This window comes from Zootoca vivipara, chromosome 2 (assembly GCF_963506605.1).
Source record: "Zootoca vivipara chromosome 2, rZooViv1.1, whole genome shotgun sequence".
Taxonomy (NCBI): domain Eukaryota; kingdom Metazoa; phylum Chordata; class Lepidosauria; order Squamata; family Lacertidae; genus Zootoca; species Zootoca vivipara.
The window spans coordinates 112261853-112280523 of record NC_083277.1 but is presented as its reverse complement, the minus strand read 5'-3'; the positions used below and the strand labels follow the sequence as shown (position 1 = coordinate 112280523).

Here is an 18671-nt window from a genome sequence, read left to right as displayed (position 1 = left end):
GGAAAGGGTATTTCAACCTTCATGTTGAAATATTCTAGCCTTCCTCCTGCTGGACCTTTGGATATAAGGCGGGATCGAAATCTAAACAAATAATTATGCGCTTCCCATTTTGGCTCCACAAACGAGTCCAGAGGGTGACATTTGCATTTATTGGACCAGTTTTAAGAGACTGACTTGGGGAAGGCAAATGTACTTTTTAACCACAAATGTTGTTGTTTGCCAGCAAGATCCGAGTGTGGAGATTGTGTCAATGTACAAAACAGTATCTGCTTTACACCAGCACAGGATCAGGCCCAGGATTAGCCTAGTCATTTTTCTAACTGCCGTTATTCAAATGCTGAATTATAATAGCAAAATGTCAAAAAGGAAATAAGCAAGCAGATGATTCATCCCGATACACAGTAATTAGCATGTTGACAATTATCATCTACTAATGTGCACTGGATATTGCAGAGCGATGCTCCCCCATTCTTTGTTGAACAATCTGGAGAATCCCCAACACGCTTAAACTTGCTGTTTATACTCCACAAAGCTTTCCTTCGCACTATCAAAACATGCACCAAGATATTAAAGAACCTTTTAAAAAATTATTTATTTGGAACTTTTGTAACCCGTTCTTCCTGCAAAGATCCCAGGGTGGCCTTTAATATGTATTTAAAACATATTAAACCAAAATACTAAAACACTAACAATTGTCAGAACAAGGAAGAGTTTTAAAGGATAGCTGTGTGAAGCCATTTTGCTTGTAATCTCTTTGCACTTTTTCACTGGTTGGTCAACTTTTATTCTCCAGGCACATCTGGTCGTTCCCTAAGTAGCCCCTTTCTGCAGGGGGGGAAAGCAATTGCGAGTTAAAAAGAGAACATGCTCCCTCCAAGTGCAATGGCTTAGAGCAGGCATCCCCAAACTTCGGCCCTCCAGATGTTTTGGACTACAATTCCCATCATCACTGACCACTGGTCCTCTTAGCTAGGGATCATAGGAGTTGTAGGCAAAAACATCTGGAGGGCCGCAGTTTGGGGATGCCGGGCTTGGAGCATTCTATCATTACAGGGGAGGGTGTGCGATCCTAGATTTTATGCAATTCATTAAGATACTCCAGCCATCTTGGATCAGACACCCCCTTTAATCCACCCAAAATTGTGCCCATGGTTATAGCATTACAATTAAACATGACGCAAACGATCGATGTGTTATTTCCCCATGTTGAAGTATTTAAGCTTTCTGAAACATGCCCCTAACAAGATTTTCATCCTCAAGTTATATTAAAAAAATGAATCATGCCTCTGAAATAATATAATAAAGCTACTGAAATGTTCACACAATGGAGCATAATCATTCCTGATCATTTTATCTGCAATATTAAGAAACCTATCATTCAACCTTATATTAAATAAGCAACACACACTTTCCAAATCTCTTTGCTTCTATCTGCCATTTCCCCAGGTAGCACAGGAAATATGATCATATTGAGGAGCGGGAGCCATTTTTTGAAAGTGCTCGGGCCAATTTGGATCCATCACCTCCCGTCCAACCTCAGCCTAAAGTAAGGGTGTCTATGCTTTGGCACTCTAGATCAGGGTTTCCCAAACTTGGTTCTCCAGCTGTTTTTGGACTGCAACTACCATCATCCCTAGCTAGCAGGACCAGCGGTCAGGGATGATGGGAATTGTAGTCCAAAAACAGCTGGAGACCCAAGTTTGAAAAACCCTTATCTAGATGTTGTTGCAACTACAATTCCCATCAGTCCCAGCCAGCATGGGATGATGGAAGGTCTAGTACAGCACCATCAAGGCCCACTTCTTTGTCACTTCAAGCACATCTTATCCATTCAATTGGGCCCCAACTGCCTGAGGAAGCCAATCAGAAAGCTCCGGGGTGCCGAGAAACAACCTGATTGGTTGCCATTTTGAACAGCCTACATTTCAGAAGAGCAAAGGCTGGAACGAATTTTCAGATGAACTTTACTTAAGCCAACTGGTGGCCTCGCATTTGGACTTTCTTAAGACTCATTAGCTGATCTCACCAACCCTGTTTATATCATCAACACCAGAGTTCCCATCAGACTTTGAAGGAGGTTGCACATGCCGTTGGGATAAACTTTGGCCAAACCCTGCCAATAATGGGTGACCCGCAAGCAGCCCTCGTTGTTATCTGGTGACAGTTAAGTAGATCAGCGCTTGTTGGAAGCAGGAAGTGTGGCGCAAGGATCAGCGTTTGCGGGAAGACGATACGTCTGGGAGGCAGGAACAGGCCTCAGTCGGAGTCGCTGCTGCTGGAAGAGGAGGAGGAATGCTGCAAACAGAAGAAGAGGGGGGGGCTCATGAGACTTCAGTTCTGACTCAGTGTTACTGCTACCGAAATCTAATCAGGGCTTTAATCTATCCCAGAGCTCAGCTCAAGAAAATGTCAATTGGGGATATTAATGCCCCATTATCGGCTAAAATTACCGTTTCCTATGCACGCAGATTGGCTGAAGGAAAAGACAGACTCTGAACATGTACTGCAGGGGAGGGGAAACCCCCCACCCCACCCCACTGCGAAGGGCCGTTTGCCATGGACAAAGACAATTGGAGTTTGTAGCCCACGGTGGGAGAAGCCAGAGTTAACGGTAGGTGGAACTTGCAGCGTTGAATAGTGCTCCCCCCTAGTGCCACTATTCTCTCTCCCTCACTGCGGCTGCTTGGTCCATCTTGGTCCATTTCACTGACCCATCCCCAATTAACAAGCGGTCCAAACTGACTACTTGCAGAGGGCTTTCCCCACCCTTTCCATCCCTCTGTTTGGGATCCATTTCCATTTTGCAGAAGGCTTTCCCCCACCCTTTCCATCCTTTCCGGTTCCATTTTCTTCTTCTCCCATTCTCTCTCTCTCTCTCGGGACTCCTTTTCCCACCAACTGGCACAATGGCTGCTTTCTGAAGACGGCCAATACACATGTCCATAGTTTGACTGAGGACCGGGCTGTCAGAAGTCAGAGCTCTTCCCCGCAGAAAGGAGTACCTCTCCCCAACCACGCTATGTACCCTCCTCCAGAATAATTCACAGCTACACCCCAAAATAATTCTAATTACAAACCCCACAGACCCTGTCTAGTTCAGGGTTGAAGGCCCAGTGACCATTTACCTCAGACCACCAGGCATTCTCTCCTCTACCTCCATGGCAGCCTCCCTCAACATAATGCCCCCTAGTAGGGCTGGGCAATACCTGGTTTTCAACACTGTGATCAGGGCCGTCTTAAGCATACCTGGCGCCATGGTGCGACGGATCCTTCCGGCACCCCCACCCCACCCCGTTTCCCAGCGCAGCGGGCGGGCACAGCGCGGCTGCCGCCTGGAGGGCCGGAGCCCTGCGCAACCCAGCCTGGCCGTAGGGCTGGCCCTGCGCCAGGGGGAGCTGCCCTCCCCCTGTTGTGACGCCCCTGCCCACGGCGGAGGCGGCCCCGGGCCCGCGCGCCTCCGGAGAGCGGCCTGAAGTCACTGAACAGCTGAGAGGCGCGCCTGGGGCGGGCGCAGCGGCGCCCCTGGTGCCCTGGCTCCCCGCACCACCGGACCCGGACCTAGAGACGGCCCTGACTGTGATATATTGCCAGCTAAACATCACAATATACTGATATACTCACAATGCCTGTAATACACACACAATCACTATTCACAATGTATCACCAGGTCAAATATTATGCAGCTGATACCATGATATGGAATTCAAACTTGTTTTGGACAATATATTGCGCAGCCCTAACATACATAACGATTCAGGTCATATCGCAAGGTCAAAAATTATGATGCTGATATCACAATATGGAACTCAAACCAGTTTTGGACGAAATATCACCCAGTCCCGAATTCCAACTCCCACCAGCCCCATCTAGCATGGACAACGGTCATGGATGATGTCAGTCCAGCCAACATCTGAAGAGCACCAGATTGGCTAGCTTCTTGAGGCACAGCAACAAGTAAAGAAAGTCCAAGTTTCCTGTTCTTCCCCAACCCTCCCTTCCGCTTTCACACACCTTTCCATGCATCTTGTGGTGCTTGTGTGGCTTGTTCGTCTTGTGTGCCTTCTTCATTTTCTTCTTCATCTTCTTTGCTGCCTTCTTATCCATCCCGTAGGTCCCCACGGCAACGGCCCCGGGCAGCAAAGGATTCACCCCCATCCCTCCAGGCATACCCGGGGCAGGTGGTGGGTAAGGTCCCCCAGGGGGGACAGGGTAAGCAGGTTGGTGTCCAGGGTATGGGGGCAGGATAGGATGGCCTGGTGGGTATGCAGGTTGCCCGGGGATCCCTGCTGGGGGGCCAGGATATGAGCCAGCAGGTACTGGACCTGGGGGGAAGGCAGGATTCACAGGAGGGGGGTGGGCAGGGTTGAAGCCCGCCGGGTAAGAAGGGTTGGGAGGATAGGCAGCTCCTGGGTAGGTGCCTGGCTGGCCTAAAACAAAAAAGGGAGAGAGAGAGAAAAAAGAAAGTCTTATCAGTTGCAAGGCTAAATGAAACACGCAGCAACATGAAGCATCTTACCATTCCGTCTATATGTATACTAGGCAACATGAGCAAGACACCATCTCTAAGACATAGGAAACTGTCTTATACCAAGTCAGTAAACAAACAAACCCCCGTGTTGCAAAATATGACTCAGCAAAATCGAAAGCAACACAATGGCCGATGTGGGGATTACACGAGGAAATGGCGCTGGCATGTGTGGGAATGACTGAGATCTGGTGCTGGCAAGCCACACCGATCTTCGAGAGTGTGGGCATTAGCGCGGCAAACCGGCTAATGTCAGAATGGGAAACACGTGAAGAAGGACAGGTCAGAGGCTCAGGTCAGCAGGGCAACAGGTCACAACAGAGCTAGAAGGATCTAAGAGGATCTGGACGGAACTGGATGAATCAGGACAAACCAGATGGGTCAAGCCAAGGAGGGCAACACAATGGGAACGAGGAGGGGTGTTTACAGAGTGACATGTGCTTGGAGCATGGACAGAGGGCATGGCAAAACAACACATGGGCTATGGAGGATGTCTTAGGGAGTGACTGGTTGTGACGTTACAGGAAACATCACCTTGTATGGGACTGCACTGCTGTAATTGGCTAGAAGATTAACTGTCATCCTGAGCTTTCAATAAAAGGAAGCGCTCGAGCTCTGCTCTTGGTCGCTTTCCCATTGAGTTCAACCTGCCTTGAGTCGTGTCGTCTTTGCCATTACAACAGGCCAGAAACAATTACAGTATAGAAAACTTCATGAAATAATGCAAAACATCAAAACTATCAAACTGAAGTCTCTGAAAGTCCTTGAATAAGTCACGGTGCCAGACGTTACCCGGCAGAGATCAAGCTTGTAAAGCTTTGTATAATCGGCAAATGTCCAATACTGGTGTCCAACTCTGAACTCTGCTGAACAGTGTTTCCAGATAGCAAGTACTGTTTCGTTCAGTTCTTCACCAGCCAATTAGTTCAACAAACACTCGTAAGTAGAAAGATGTGTAATTTCTTCATTAACCAATCTTTTTTCTCATATACATGATAATGAAAAATACTCTGGAACAGTGCTCATGCGACGGTAGTTGCTATCCGGAAACATTGCTCAGCAGAATTCAGAGTTGGACATCAGTATTGGACATTTGGGGACCCAGGTGGCGCTGTGGGTTAAACCACAGAGTCTAGGGCTTGCTGATCAGAAGGTCGGTGGTTCGAATCCCTGCAACGGGGTGAGCTCCCGTTGCTCGGTCCCAGCTCCTGCCCACCTAGCAGTTCGAAAGCACATCAAATATGCAAGTAGATAAATAGGGACCGCTCCGGCGGGAAGGTAAACGGCGTTTCCGTGCGCTGCTCTGGTTCTCCAGAAGCAGCTTGGTCATGCTGGCCACATGACCTGGAAAAACTGTCTGCGGACAAACGCTGGCTCCCTGGGCCTATAGAGCGAGATGAGCGCCGCAACCCCAGAGTTGGACACGACTGGACCTGATGGTCAGGGGCCCCTTTACCTATTGGACATTTGCCGATTATACAAAGCTTTACAAGCTTGATGTCTGCCGGGTAACGTCTGGCACCGTGACTTATACCAAGTCAGAGCAGTGATCCATCCAGCTCAGAATTTTCCAAAACGAAGGGGTCTTTCCAAGCCCTACCTGGAGGTGCCATTAGGAGGGATGGAACCCGGGATCTTCTGTTTGCAAAGCCTGGGCTCTGCCAGTGAGCTATAGCTCCCTCAACTGGGCACATCCACACATGTTCCACTCCCAACCTCAACCCATCAAGCTTGCAAGGAGAAGCCCTTCTTCTTCCTTCCACATTTCTGCATGTTCTCCAGAGGAGCAGCCCCTGCGCTTTTGGCTACACAAGTTTCATCCTCAATCAACCCAAGGACTTCCAACCTTCGGATTTGCAAGTCTCCACTAACGGGAGAAGGAACTTCGGATTCAGGAGGTCCAAGGAGGCCATGTCCAAGGAGGCCACAGGGTCTTTCGAAAGCAACAACAGATCGCTTGTAACAACCAGCAGTATCAAACTGAGCCTTCTGCTGAATCGCTGAGGACAACCCACATGCAGTGAGGTCAGGCCAAACAAATGGCTGTCCCTGGCTTGAGGCAACCTAGTTCTGTTGCAGAGAGCAAGACCGGTCCAAGCCAATTGTGACTAGTCTTAAAATGCCTGCTGTTTTTCCTCTCGGCAGGGCTTCCTTCACAGAGCACTTGCAAGATCTTTGCCATGCAGGTGAGTTTTAATGCTGATCAGGTACACCAGCACAATGGCATGAGAGTTGCCTTGGGAGTTACCAAGTCAGCTCACTCTCTTTCCTTAAAAAAATAGTGTGGCAGCTATTTAATTGCATCGATACAAGCACATGACTCAGTAGAAAGCACTCACGGCCCTTTCTAGAGGCAGCCAACACCTATCAAAAAATGCCCTCCTGCCCAAGGGGAGCTCACATGCAACGTAATAGTTGCCACCTCTGTGCCCATCCCTATGCATATTCCCTAGAGAGGTCCCTAGATTGATGGATAAACCCATCAACCCTTCTTCCCACTTACCTGCATTGGGATCCCACATGGTTCTCTAGGAGGGAAGAATGTGTCACCTGGGTAGGGAAAGATATTGTTAGCATAAACTACGTAAATGCCATCAATTACTGCATAAACAAGCTCATAAATCAAGTAGGCGGGAAAGATTTCTACTCATAACAAAGTCCATACCATAAGGTCAAATTGCAAAAAGACAAGCGCTACAGGCTACACAGACAGAGCTACACAGATTCTACTACAGACAATTTAATTTAAGGCAATGATTATCCATGGACAATAATATGCGGTACACAGACTGAAATTCAAGTTTCTGACAACTTGTTTTTTAAAATAATAAGTCCCTAGCCGTCATGAATATGGATCTAGTTATGTATGTTTGAAAGCATGCAAGGCCCCACACTACTGGAAGGCAAGTGAAAAGTATACCGTGTATTTAATTTTTCCCTTCCAACTCACGTTTTTTTTCTAATTTGATTTTTCCATCTTTAAAATCAGTATGAAATTAGGTTTCTCTGCATCTTAAGTATCCAAATAAGGTTATTTTAGAAATCATCAGTGTGTTACTCATACAAAATTCAAGATTCAAAACTAGATAGGTCAATTATATCATTTCACATTTATAATTTCCAGGCTATCTTTCCATCATGCAACCCTCAAGGTTTATCTACATTTTAAATATGAAGTTTTTAAGATAATACTTTAGCTTCCTGTTAATTAAGTTGCTTTGAATGTATGCTTTATATTTGACTTTCTTTGGTAATGTTTTATTCCATATTGTTTTATTTGGTGTTTTAAACCTCTCTTGAGTTTTTTCCCCTTAAAAACATAAAGTGGTATAGAAATGGAATTAGTTAATAATAATAAATAAGGTTATTTTACAAAACTAAACAGTCCATCATCAGTCTATCATCAGTCAGATTATCAGTGAGATTATAATCAGTGAGATAATCAGTGAGATTAAAGCATTCAAACAATGTTACAAAGTTACTGTTATTAGCTCCCTTTCATAGGGTATCTGAGCATGCCTTTAAGTGGTGGGCCCTGCACCACGGGAGAGGGCAAAACCCAACACTTGGGTTTGTTTTATTTCAAAAAATGAGTGGGATAGCATTGCTGTCATCTCCACTGGCCATTAAGATCCACTGCCCTTCAACACACCCTCTCCTGAACACCCAAGTTTCACCTTAATGGTTCTTCTTTCCTCTCACTTATCAATATCTCTCTTCCCCCCCCCCCTCTATCTTCTCTGCCTAACATTAGAGTCCAGTCACACTAAGCAAGAAGGCACCCAACATAATTTGCATAGCCTGTACAGATAAATGGGAACAGCAACCAAATGTTGCAGTGTTGAGTGGTCCTCTTCAGGGTTTCAACCAACCAGCTAGCTATTCTTTTTTTCCAGGATACTCTATTCCAGGCACCCCCAAACTGTGGCCCTCCAGATGTTTGGGCCTACAACTCCCATGATCCCTAGCTAACAGGACCAGTGGTCAGGGGTGATGGGAATTGTAGTCCAAAACATCTGGAGGGCCGAAGTTTGGGGGTGTCTGCTCTATTCCATCCCCCCACCTGTTTTCCAGTCGTCGTTCCCCCAACAATCAAGTCAGCAATGTGTTCTATGCCTACTGAGCATGCTCATTCATTGAGTTGTTTGTGGGTGTCCACATCCCCATTTATGGTTTCCCTCCCCCTTTAAAATGCTTGTACTCCTGCAGATCTTGGTATTTCCCCCACAGATGGTGCCATTTTGGCTACAGCCCAAATTCAGAGGATGAGTCTGCTATTAGTATATAGAATTTCAGCACTGACTAAAAGCGAAGAGTCTCCGAAGTGGTCCAAGAAGATCCTGATTCGAGTCTCACCTGGATCACGAACCCACCAGATATCTCAAGCCTTAACACCGCTGAGGCAAGTGAATGAAAAACGTTCCCACGCTACATGCAAACAAGTGATCTGCCCTTTTATTTATATGCTATTGATGAGCATTTTAGGAGGCTTTTAACTCTTATTTTTAAAAGGCCTTCTCGGTAGCGGCACCCACCCTGTGGAACGCCCTCACGTCAGATGCCAAGGGGATAAGTAACTATGCAACCTTTAGAAGACATCTGAAGGCAGCCCTGTATAGGGAAGGTTTTAATGTTTAATGTTTCATTGTGTTTTTATATATGCTGGAAGCCGCACAGAGTGGCTGGGGCAACCCAGTCAGATGGGCGGAGTACAAGTAATGAAATTGTTATTAATGATAATGTTAGTTTTTGTAAGCCGCTTTGAGTTCACCTCAAATAAACAAACTAATAGCAAATAACAAATGAAACAACAACAATAGTAAAAGTAGAAATGGGAGGCTGAAGATGGGATATAGCTCCAACCGTACATTAACTGCTGTGCAGCGAAGGCTCCAGCAAGAATACCCCTTAAAAGTTGCCTTTCCCTTTAAACTTTTTAGAGCCCATTTATACGTACATCCATACATATGAAATCCTTCCACAAATTGCAAAAAATTGCAAGAAATCCTACCAGATTGCAAGGACCCCGTCCCACCCACCTACCTTCCTTCACCTTTGCAACCTCTCTCCGCCTTCTGCCCTCACTCCCTTCCAAGTTCTGCAGCAGCGGCTACTTCCTGGAAACCTTCCTGGGCTGCTGAGCTCCGTTTCGCATGTCCCTCCAGCCCATTGGCTCTCGGCTGACGCCGCCAACTTCCCATAGGAGAGGCTGCGTGTCCATCAAAAGCTGCGGCTCAAGCAGGCGGGATAGGCGGCGCCTTCCACCAATGACTGTTGGGCTGCGCGGGCTGCAGATAAGGAGGGAAGGAAGGAAGAGACCAGCCTTGTTCTGGGATTATTGCAGACCCTCCAAGTGTCCCTATTTTCCAGGGACATCCCTTAAAAGAATATTTCATTCAAGCTGAGATTCTGTTTCTTTTCATATTTGTAATAATTGTAATAATTTTGGCATGCAGAATACACTTGGTTAATATATTCGCATGCGTTCATCAGAACGTTTACTTTTTAATTTTTGACGAAGATAATTTTTAATTATTATTTTAATTATTAATTTTTACTTATCTGACGAAGTGTGCATGCACACGAAAGCTCATACCAAAATAAAAACTTAGTTGGTCTTTAAGGTGCTACTGAAGGAATTATTTTATTTTGTTTCGACTCAGACCAACACGGCTACCTACCTGTAATTTTAATTTTTATGTAATGGTTGCAGTCAAAGATAGCTCTCAATGCAACTAGGCTAAACAGTTTGAAGATGAAAGCATTCTGTCTTACGGAGTAGAAGTATACATATTAACTGGGTTGTGGAGTTCTTTAAAAATGCTGCAGCAGTTTGAAACTTTCAAAAGGCAGCAATGGTTGTCTCGGGGCACCTCTCTTGACTGTCTCCCACCACCCCCAGGGATTCAGGCACTTTTGGTTTGCTCAATTACATTGGATTTATTTAATATTTATTGAATTATATACTGCCCTATACCCGGAGGTCTCATGGCAGTTCACAGAACAAAATCAGCAATGACTTGCCTTAGCACATGGCACAACTAATCCATTAAAAAAGGGATCAGAGTTGTTTGCGGTTTGAAAAGTGATGGGAGGAATGCACTGAAAAAGTGTGGGATGAACAATGGTGGGAAAATATATGACTACCCTAGAAGTAAATTAGGCTTATTGCCTTAAAACCGCCCCAGGACCCAAGGAACCCAGAATGGCAACCGACAGCAGCTTCTCGCCATTCAAACCAGCATCAGGAGACTGGGAAGGGTACGCCGCCCGTTTCAACTTCCTCCTGCAAGCGAAAGAAGTCACCAACGATGCCATGAAGAGGGCGACATTCTTCAGCGTCTGTGGAGAGGAGACGTTTGAAATCGCCCGGGCTCTCCTTGCACCTAGAGATGTCGCTACCGTCTCTTACAAAACAATAATGGAACGGCTGAAGGAGCACTTCTCACCACAGCCCTCGGTGGTAGCTTGCCGAAATGCCTTCTACGCAAAGCGGCAAGCCCCGGGGGAAACCATAACTGGGTTTGTGACCTCCCTCCGCCAAGCCGCCCGGCTATGCAACTTCTCAGAGTTGGAGAACATGCTTCGTGACCGCCTCATCGGTGGCCTGAGGGACGAGATGTTGCAACGACGCCTCTACGCAAAAAAAGACCTCACGTTCCAGATTGCTCTGGAGGAAGCCCTGGCAACCGAAGCCGCCGAGAGGTCAACGCAAGAGGCACGACCGGCCCCGCCATCCCAACCGAGGGTCTACCACGAAGACCTCACCGACGAATCCGAATCTGACAGGGAGGAAGTACACCGAGTACAGCGGCGCACTCAAGCAGCACACACACCACAGCAGCCTCGACGAGAAGGAGGGAACTGTGCAAGCTGCGGGGAGAACCACGAGAGGAGGACCTGTCGATTCCGCAACGCAGAGTGTAGGCAGTGCCGAAAATTGGGACACATCGCCCGGGTGTGTCGGGCTCGACTCACCCGTCGACAAGCATCAGATGACCGACCCAGGAGCCCCAGGTCACACGGCACCATGCACCAAGGCAACTCGACGGAGATCACGGACTACCAGGTATTCCAGTTACCCCATCCCAGCACAGAGAAAATTTATATAGAGGTACAGATAGAGGGAGCCCCATGCCGCATGGAGCTGGACACGGGTTCAACTCTATCCATAATCTCGGCCCGAACATTAAGGGAACTGTGCCCTAATGGGGGTCCCAAACTAAGGCCGGCCCCATTCACCCTCCGGGACTTCCAGAAACGTAAGGTCCCTACAATGGGGGTGGGGACCTTCAGGGTGCAATATCGAGGGCGAAAGCAACAATTGGACTTGCTGGTAGTTAAGGGCCCCTACGTTAGCTTACTGGGACTGGCATGGTTTGGACCTCTGGGGCTAGCCGTTACCGGGGTGAACCGCACTAGCTTACAAGTGGACGTGGACGCCATATGCAAAGAGTTTCCAGGGGTTTTCGATGGGGCATTGGGACGATATACAGGACCCCCCATTGCCCTACAGCTAGACCCCGCTGTACGACCCATCAGGCACAAGGCCCGCCGGGTCCCGTTCGCCCTGAAACCCCGCATAGACGAGGAATTGGACCGGCTCGTGGAGCAAGGAGTGCTGGAGCCGGTGCCCAACGCCCCCTGGGAAACTCCAATTGTCACACCCGTCAAGCCTAACGGTTCGGTCCGCATCTGTGCAGACTACAAATGCACCATAAACAAGGCTCTCACGGCCCATGCATACCCAGTGCCAGTGGTCAGCCATGTCCTCGCCACCCTGGCTGGGTCAAAAATCTTTGGCAAACTGGACTTGGCCCAAGCGTATCAACAGTTGCCTGTGGACGAAGCCACAGCAGAGGCTCAGACGATTGTGACGCACAGAGGGGCATTCAGAGTAAAGCGGCTGCAATTTGGCGTTAGCGTGGCACCAGGCATATTCCAGAATCTAATGGACTCTCTCCTTAAAGGGATTCCTGGCGTCACCCCCTTCTTCGATGATGTACTGATCGCCGGGCCCACACCAGAGGAATTTGAGGACCGCCTCCGCTCCGTCCTGCACCGTTTCCAGACGGCGGGCCTCAAGGTGAAGCGGGAAAAGTGTTTACTGGGAGTGCCGCAGGTGGACTTTCTGGGATTTAAGGTGGACGCAGAAGGGGTCCATCCAACCGGTGACAAGGTACGGGCCATTTGTGAGGCCCCAGCGCCCAAGAGCAAGCCCGAACTTCAGTCATTCTTGGGACTATTGAACTTTTACCATGCCTTCCTTCCCCATAAGGCAGCGGTAGCGGAGCCCCTACACAGACTCCTAGATAAAAGGGCCCCTTGGGTGTGGGGCCAGCGACAAAGGGCCGCATTCCAGGCAGTCAAGGACTTGCTCGTCTCGAACTCGGTCTTGGCACACTTCGACGAGAGGCTGCCAGTGGTGCTGGCATGCGACGCCTCTCCCTATGGCATCGGCGCTGTCCTGGGACACCAACTCCCGGATGGAAGAGAGGTGCCGGTGGCATACTTCTCCCAGACGCTTGCTGCAGCCGAACGAAACTACTCACAGATTGACAAGGAGGGTCTGGCAATCGTGAAGGGCGTAAAAAAATTCCATGATTTCTTGTACGGGCGGCCCTTTACCATAGTGACTGACCACAAGCCGTTGCTTGGCCTGTTTGCCCCCGAGAAGCAGACCCCCCAAGTGTTGTCTCCACGTGTCCTCAGGTGGTCAATTTTCCTTGCTGGCTACCAGTATGCACTAATCCACCGCCCTGGGAAGGCGATGGGCCACGCAGACGCCCTCAGCAGGCTACCACTACCAGAAACAGGACCTGACCCAGCGCCTGCGCAAGAGGTTATGACCCTGGAGCTGCTTCCCGACCGACCCATTCAGGCACAAGAAGTTGCGCACCATTCCACAAAAGATAGGGTCATCTCCCGGGTCCTGGACTGGGTGTGGCGAGGATGGCCCAGCAGCAGCCCCGGGCCAGAATTCGCTGGCTACACAAACCGCAAACATGAACTGTCGGCCCACAAGGGGTGCCTGTTATGGGGAAGCAGGGTTGTTGTTCCCCAGCCCCTCCGCAAAAGGGTCCTCACAGCCCTACACGAGACACACCCAGGGGTAGTGAGGATGAAGGCCCTTGCCAGGAGTTATGTGTGGTGGCCGGGGATTGACAGAGAGATAGAGGCCTGGGTCCAACACTGCCAGACCTGCCAAGAATCCCGCCCGGATCCCCCAAGGGCCCCAGTCCAGCCCTGGGAGTCCGCCCGACATCCATGGTCACGCTTGCACGTGGACTTCGCTGGCCCCTTCCAGGGAAAAACATTCTTCATAGTGGTGGATTCCTACACCAAATGGCTGGAGGTCGCACTGGTACCGTCTACTTCTACGGCGGCAGCCATCCGGGTACTACGTAAGCTTTTTGCAACCCACGGGCTCCCTGACACCCTCGTCTCGGACAATGGAACCGCATTCACGTCAGAGGAGTTCCAGACCTTCACAGCGCAGAACGCCATCCGCCACATCCGCTCAGCACCATTCCACCCTGCCACCAATGGCCAAGCGGAGCGCATGGTGCGGACCACCAAGGACAGCCTCCGCCGCATGACACAAGGGGACTGGGAATACCGCCTTGCCGCATTTCTTCTAGCACAGCACAGCACCCCAAGCACAACGACGGGCCGGAGCCCAGCTGAACTACTAATGGGCCGGCGCCTTGCAACTAGACTGGACCGACTTCACCCCGACAGAGCTCAGGATGAGGTAGTGGTGGGGAAAGGCAGGAACCCCCGGACATTTGTGGCCCAGGACGCAGTGTACGCAAAGAATTTTGGGGCAGGCCCAGCATGGGTACCCGCCACAGTCACCAAGGTGACCGGTCCCGTGTCGTACGAGGTACTAACGGAAGGGGGGCAATGTTGGCGCCGCCACTGCGACCAGCTACGGCGACGATTCCCAGGAGGAACCCGGGAGGAGAGCGGGACAGAGGGGTCCCAAGGGGACAGCAGGGCAGTGAGGCCTGTAGAGCGAGAGGGGTGGACAGGGGAAGCAGAAGCAGTAGGCACAGAGGGGCGCCCCGAGGCTGGAAGGACACCGGAACCAGAGCCACAACCTAGTGGTTCAGTGGCGCCAGACCAGACAGCCCCGGCACAGCCAGCAGCCTCGGAACACGAGCCAGAACCAGAACCCTGACCAAGGAACACCCCAGGCCACAACGCACACGGAGGCGGCCAGCAGACCTTGGGGACTACGAATGCAACTTCCCGGGCAGGACTGGAACTTAGAGGGGAGGGGTGTTATGTACTGAGCTGAATCCTAGAACAATAGGATTCAGAATCAGCAGGAGCTACCCAATCCAACTCCAGGTGGAAGTGAATCCGCAACCTGATTGGCCTGCTGGAGCAGCCAATCAGGCGGCTGGCAGAAGTGAATCTGCTACCTGATTGGCCTGTAGGAGCAGCCAATCAGGCTGCAGGCAGAAGTCAATCCACAATATAATTGGCCCACAGGTGTAGCCCTGAAGTAGCCAATCACGCAAGGCCCATTGTGTAAATAATGTATATAAGCAGATGGTTTTGGGAAAAGAGCCATTCTTCTTCTCCTTGATGACTATGAGCTGAATAAAGAGCATGAAATTCACTCTCGACTCCGAGTACATTTCACCGCCCATCAATAAAGGTTGGATATAGCGTATCCAACTCTATACATTATACATACTGTACACAATAAAAACCATGCAAGAAAATTAAATCACAGATCAACAGCTAACTGTCACAGATGTTTTCTTAATTGCAATCATAAGCCTGGCAGCATAGACAAATCTTTGAAGGTTAAAATGCAAGATGCCTTCTGAAACTTTATCGAGAGAGCATTCCACAGGACTGGGCAAATAACACTAAAGACTTGGTTTTCTGCTGATGTGAAATGAGCTTCACCAACTTGTGGGATGGCCAATGGTGCTCCAGATTGTTTCAGTAATTGAGCTAGGATATGAGGGCTCAGGCAGTCCCTAAGGTACCCCAGACCTAAGTTGTTCAGGCGGTTGTAAATACAATACACCCAACGGCAGGGCTCATGGGATGCAGTTGAGCCACCCACTTTGCATCTGGCTCAAAGCCCAGTCACTATTTTGCATGTGGGTGATGGGTTCTATTAAAAGAACAGGGACAAAACTGGTTTTGCAGTCCTGAAGTCTATCCAAACCTCTCATGTTGCTTTCAGGATGGGCAGCTGTACACACCAATATTTTGTCTGTTTGTTTGTTTAAAAGATTAATAAACTGTCCTTTAGAGTAGCTACCATAGAAGGTAGCTTCTAAAAAATAACACCACAAAACCTCACAAATCCAAACAAATAACAGGAACCAGATAGCAAAAAGTATTATACGTACTAATTACCCAGAAGAAGAAAATCCAGTCGTAATAATACTATTTAAAAAATTTATTCTGAGTTAAAACATAATATAACCACAGTAAAGGTAAAGGCAGGGACCCAGGTGGCGCTGTGGTTAAACCACTGAGCCTAGGGCTTGCTGACCAGAAGGTCGGCGGTTCGAATCCCTGTGACGGGGTGAGCTCCCGTTGCTTGGTCCCAGCTCCTGCCAACCTAGCAGTTCAAAAGCACATCAAAATGCAAGTAGATAAATAGGAACCGCTACAGCGGGAAGGTAAACGGCGTTTCCATGTGCTGCTCTGGTTTGCCAGAAGCGGCTTTGTCATGCTGGCCACATGACCTGTGCCGGCTCCTCGGCCAATAATGCGAGATGAGCGCGCAACCCCAGAGTCGGTCACGACTGGACCTAATAGTCAGGGGTCCCTTTACCTTTAAAGGTAAAGGTATCCCTGACCATTAGGTCCAGTCGCAGCTCTCATCTCGCTTTCCTGGCTGAGGGAGCCGGTGTTTGTCCACAGACAGCTTCCAGGTCATGTGGCCAGCATGACTAAGCCGCTTCTGGCGAACCAGAGCAGCGGTAAAGGTACCCCTGACCACTAGGTCCAATGGTGACCGACTCTGGGGTTGCGGTGCTCATCTTGCTCTATTGTACCCCAAAATATCCACAACTGGAATTGAAGCTCTGGGGCCAGCAGGAGGTTGGAACATGCATGCAGCTGCTGCGCTACCCCACACTCCAACTGGTAGGTGGGGAAGCTCAGCAGCCTAAACAAAACCCCACTGCACCTCTGGTCTTTGGGGGGTTTCCTCCGCCCTCACTGATGTCCTCTTCAGGCTCCTAGAAGGGTCTTCTCACGAACCACAAGAACTCCCCAACTCTTTCTTGCCGTTTCCGGGTTTGAATTTAATTATTTCCCAACGCCACGTGTATATGCAGTCGCACACCAGTTGATCACACGTAAGTTGGCGGGGAGATGCCTGTAATAATGCAAAGGTGGCTCCCATGTTAGGGGAGGACTCAAAAGTGGGTCCCAAGTCCGAAAAGTGTAACACAGGGTGCTGCCGGAAAGGCAATCTTCCCCTTCCTCTATACATGGCATCATCACAATGTCCCAATTCCCGGTGGCACACTAGGGCTGGGCGATATATTGATATATCGTCTAAAACCAGCTTGAAGTCCACATTGTGGTATCAGTTTCATAATTTTTGACCTGGCAATATACCACAAATCATGATGTGGGTGTGGGCGTGCTATGCAAAAGCCACAACGTGGGGGAAACCGTGAAGCCAGCGAATGCTTCCCTTGATTCCTGCAGCCCCTGTTAACTCTGCCTTCTCGGCTCTCCCCTGCCTCCTGCAGGGGCCAGTGAATCACAAGAGCAGGTGCCGGCAAAAATCACAATGCAGGGAAAAACATGAAGCCAGCCCATGCCTCTCTATAGCTCCATCTTTATTTCAGACATTGTGATATATTGGTACATCACAATGCTAACCTGGTGATATATCACAATCTTGAGAACCAGATATTGCCCAGCCCTACTCCAGCATGTGGGTTGGGGGAAAAGAAATGGGTGACATAATGATGCCAAGTGGCATGTTTCCCTAAGTTCACAATGCGGGATGAGGAGGGAGAACATGACACAGAGCTGCCATTTTTAGTAGCAACCTTATGTTCGTTCGTCATTGCGTCTAGTTATGCCCTTAGAATATGCCCTCTACATCACTCTTGATCAACTTCCCGAACAATATATATATATTTAAAATGTCCATATGCAACCTTTAAATAATGTTTGCTTAACATCGTCCCAAAGAGCATCCATTGGGGGGGGGGGGAAATCACTGTGTGGAAAAGGCTCCAAGTCAAGTTTTGTTTAAAAAGTGACTAATCGACCTTCCCAGCTATAAATAAAGACACCAGGCTCCAGTGTGCAGAGCCAAGCCTGTGTGTGCAAGTGAGCACCTGTGCCAAGGACACAGGCCCTGTACTTCTGACAGATTCTGGCATGCAGCCAAGCAGCTCGGTGCATAATGTAGGAAAAAGCCACCCTTTCTCTTCTGATGAGGCTGCAGGAATGCAATTCCGCTTGACAGCTGAATGTCAAAAGGAGAACATCGCTGAGCAGCAGAAGCTTCTGCTCTCTTTTATTTCGAGCGCTTGAAGGAGCTCACAAACAGATCCTTTGTTTGATTCCATTTGTATCCCCATTCTCCCACCAAGGACACATTGTTTATTTGCACAACAACCCTGAGAGTCAGATTTATTGCCGATATTAATATTCCACACTTTGATGCATGAAAACGGACTCGTTTTGTTGGAAATAAAACATTGTCAGGGCCCATAAGTTTCATAAAAACTTTACTTGCAGAACATTCTTCATAACATAACAGAAACATCCAAATAATTCCACAAGACATATGCCGGTTCAATGCATATACGTTCAGCATCTTCTTACAAAATATGAAATAATTCCAAACGACCTAGAAGCAGAGGTCTGTCTCTCCCCACAGCCTGCATCCTGCCTTAGGTTGTCTGTCTCCCCGGAGAGCTTCATTTTCACCCACACTCTCACAGAGTCTGGGAACCAAGAACTCCTTCCAAGATGGCGAATTTGCAATTTAATACCTTTCATGTGATCTAAGGTTAAAACACCACGTCATAGCTCCCTGAGAACAATAAGAGTTAAGTATCAACCCATCAATGAGTTCAGAGAGTCCTTTTTGCTCTTAATTTAGCTGCAATGGAATCTTCCAGTTACACGCTTT

The 18671-nt window shown here is 48.8% G+C and overlaps 1 protein-coding gene across 2 annotated transcripts; it reads right to left on the bottom strand.

Annotated features, from left to right (window-relative positions):
* Nucleotides 1-573: 573 nt before the first annotated feature.
* On the bottom strand, nt 574-9680 carry PRR13 (proline rich 13). Of its 2 annotated transcripts, none has more exons than XM_035100595.2 (4): nt 9569-9680; nt 7029-7075; nt 4012-4427; nt 574-2295 (listed from the first exon to the last, which is right to left on the bottom strand). In XM_035100595.2, the coding sequence occupies exons 2-4, from the start codon at nt 7045-7047 to the stop codon at nt 2257-2259; spliced, it is 474 nt and encodes a 157-aa protein (XP_034956486.1). In that variant the 5' UTR covers nt 7048-7075; nt 9569-9680; the 3' UTR covers nt 574-2256. The 2 variants fall into 2 exon arrangements, with proteins under 2 accessions (XP_034956486.1, XP_034956495.1); XM_035100604.2 differs by having other exon boundaries at nt 9579-9642.
* Between the last annotated feature and the right edge of the window lie 8991 nt (nt 9681-18671).

Coding starts and splice junctions, on each gene's coding strand:
- PRR13 (XM_035100595.2), bottom strand. Junction 2,296..4,011: donor ACCACAAGATGCATGGAAAG/GTGTGTGAAAGC, acceptor TTCTGTTTGCAG/CATTCCTCCTCCTCTTCCAG.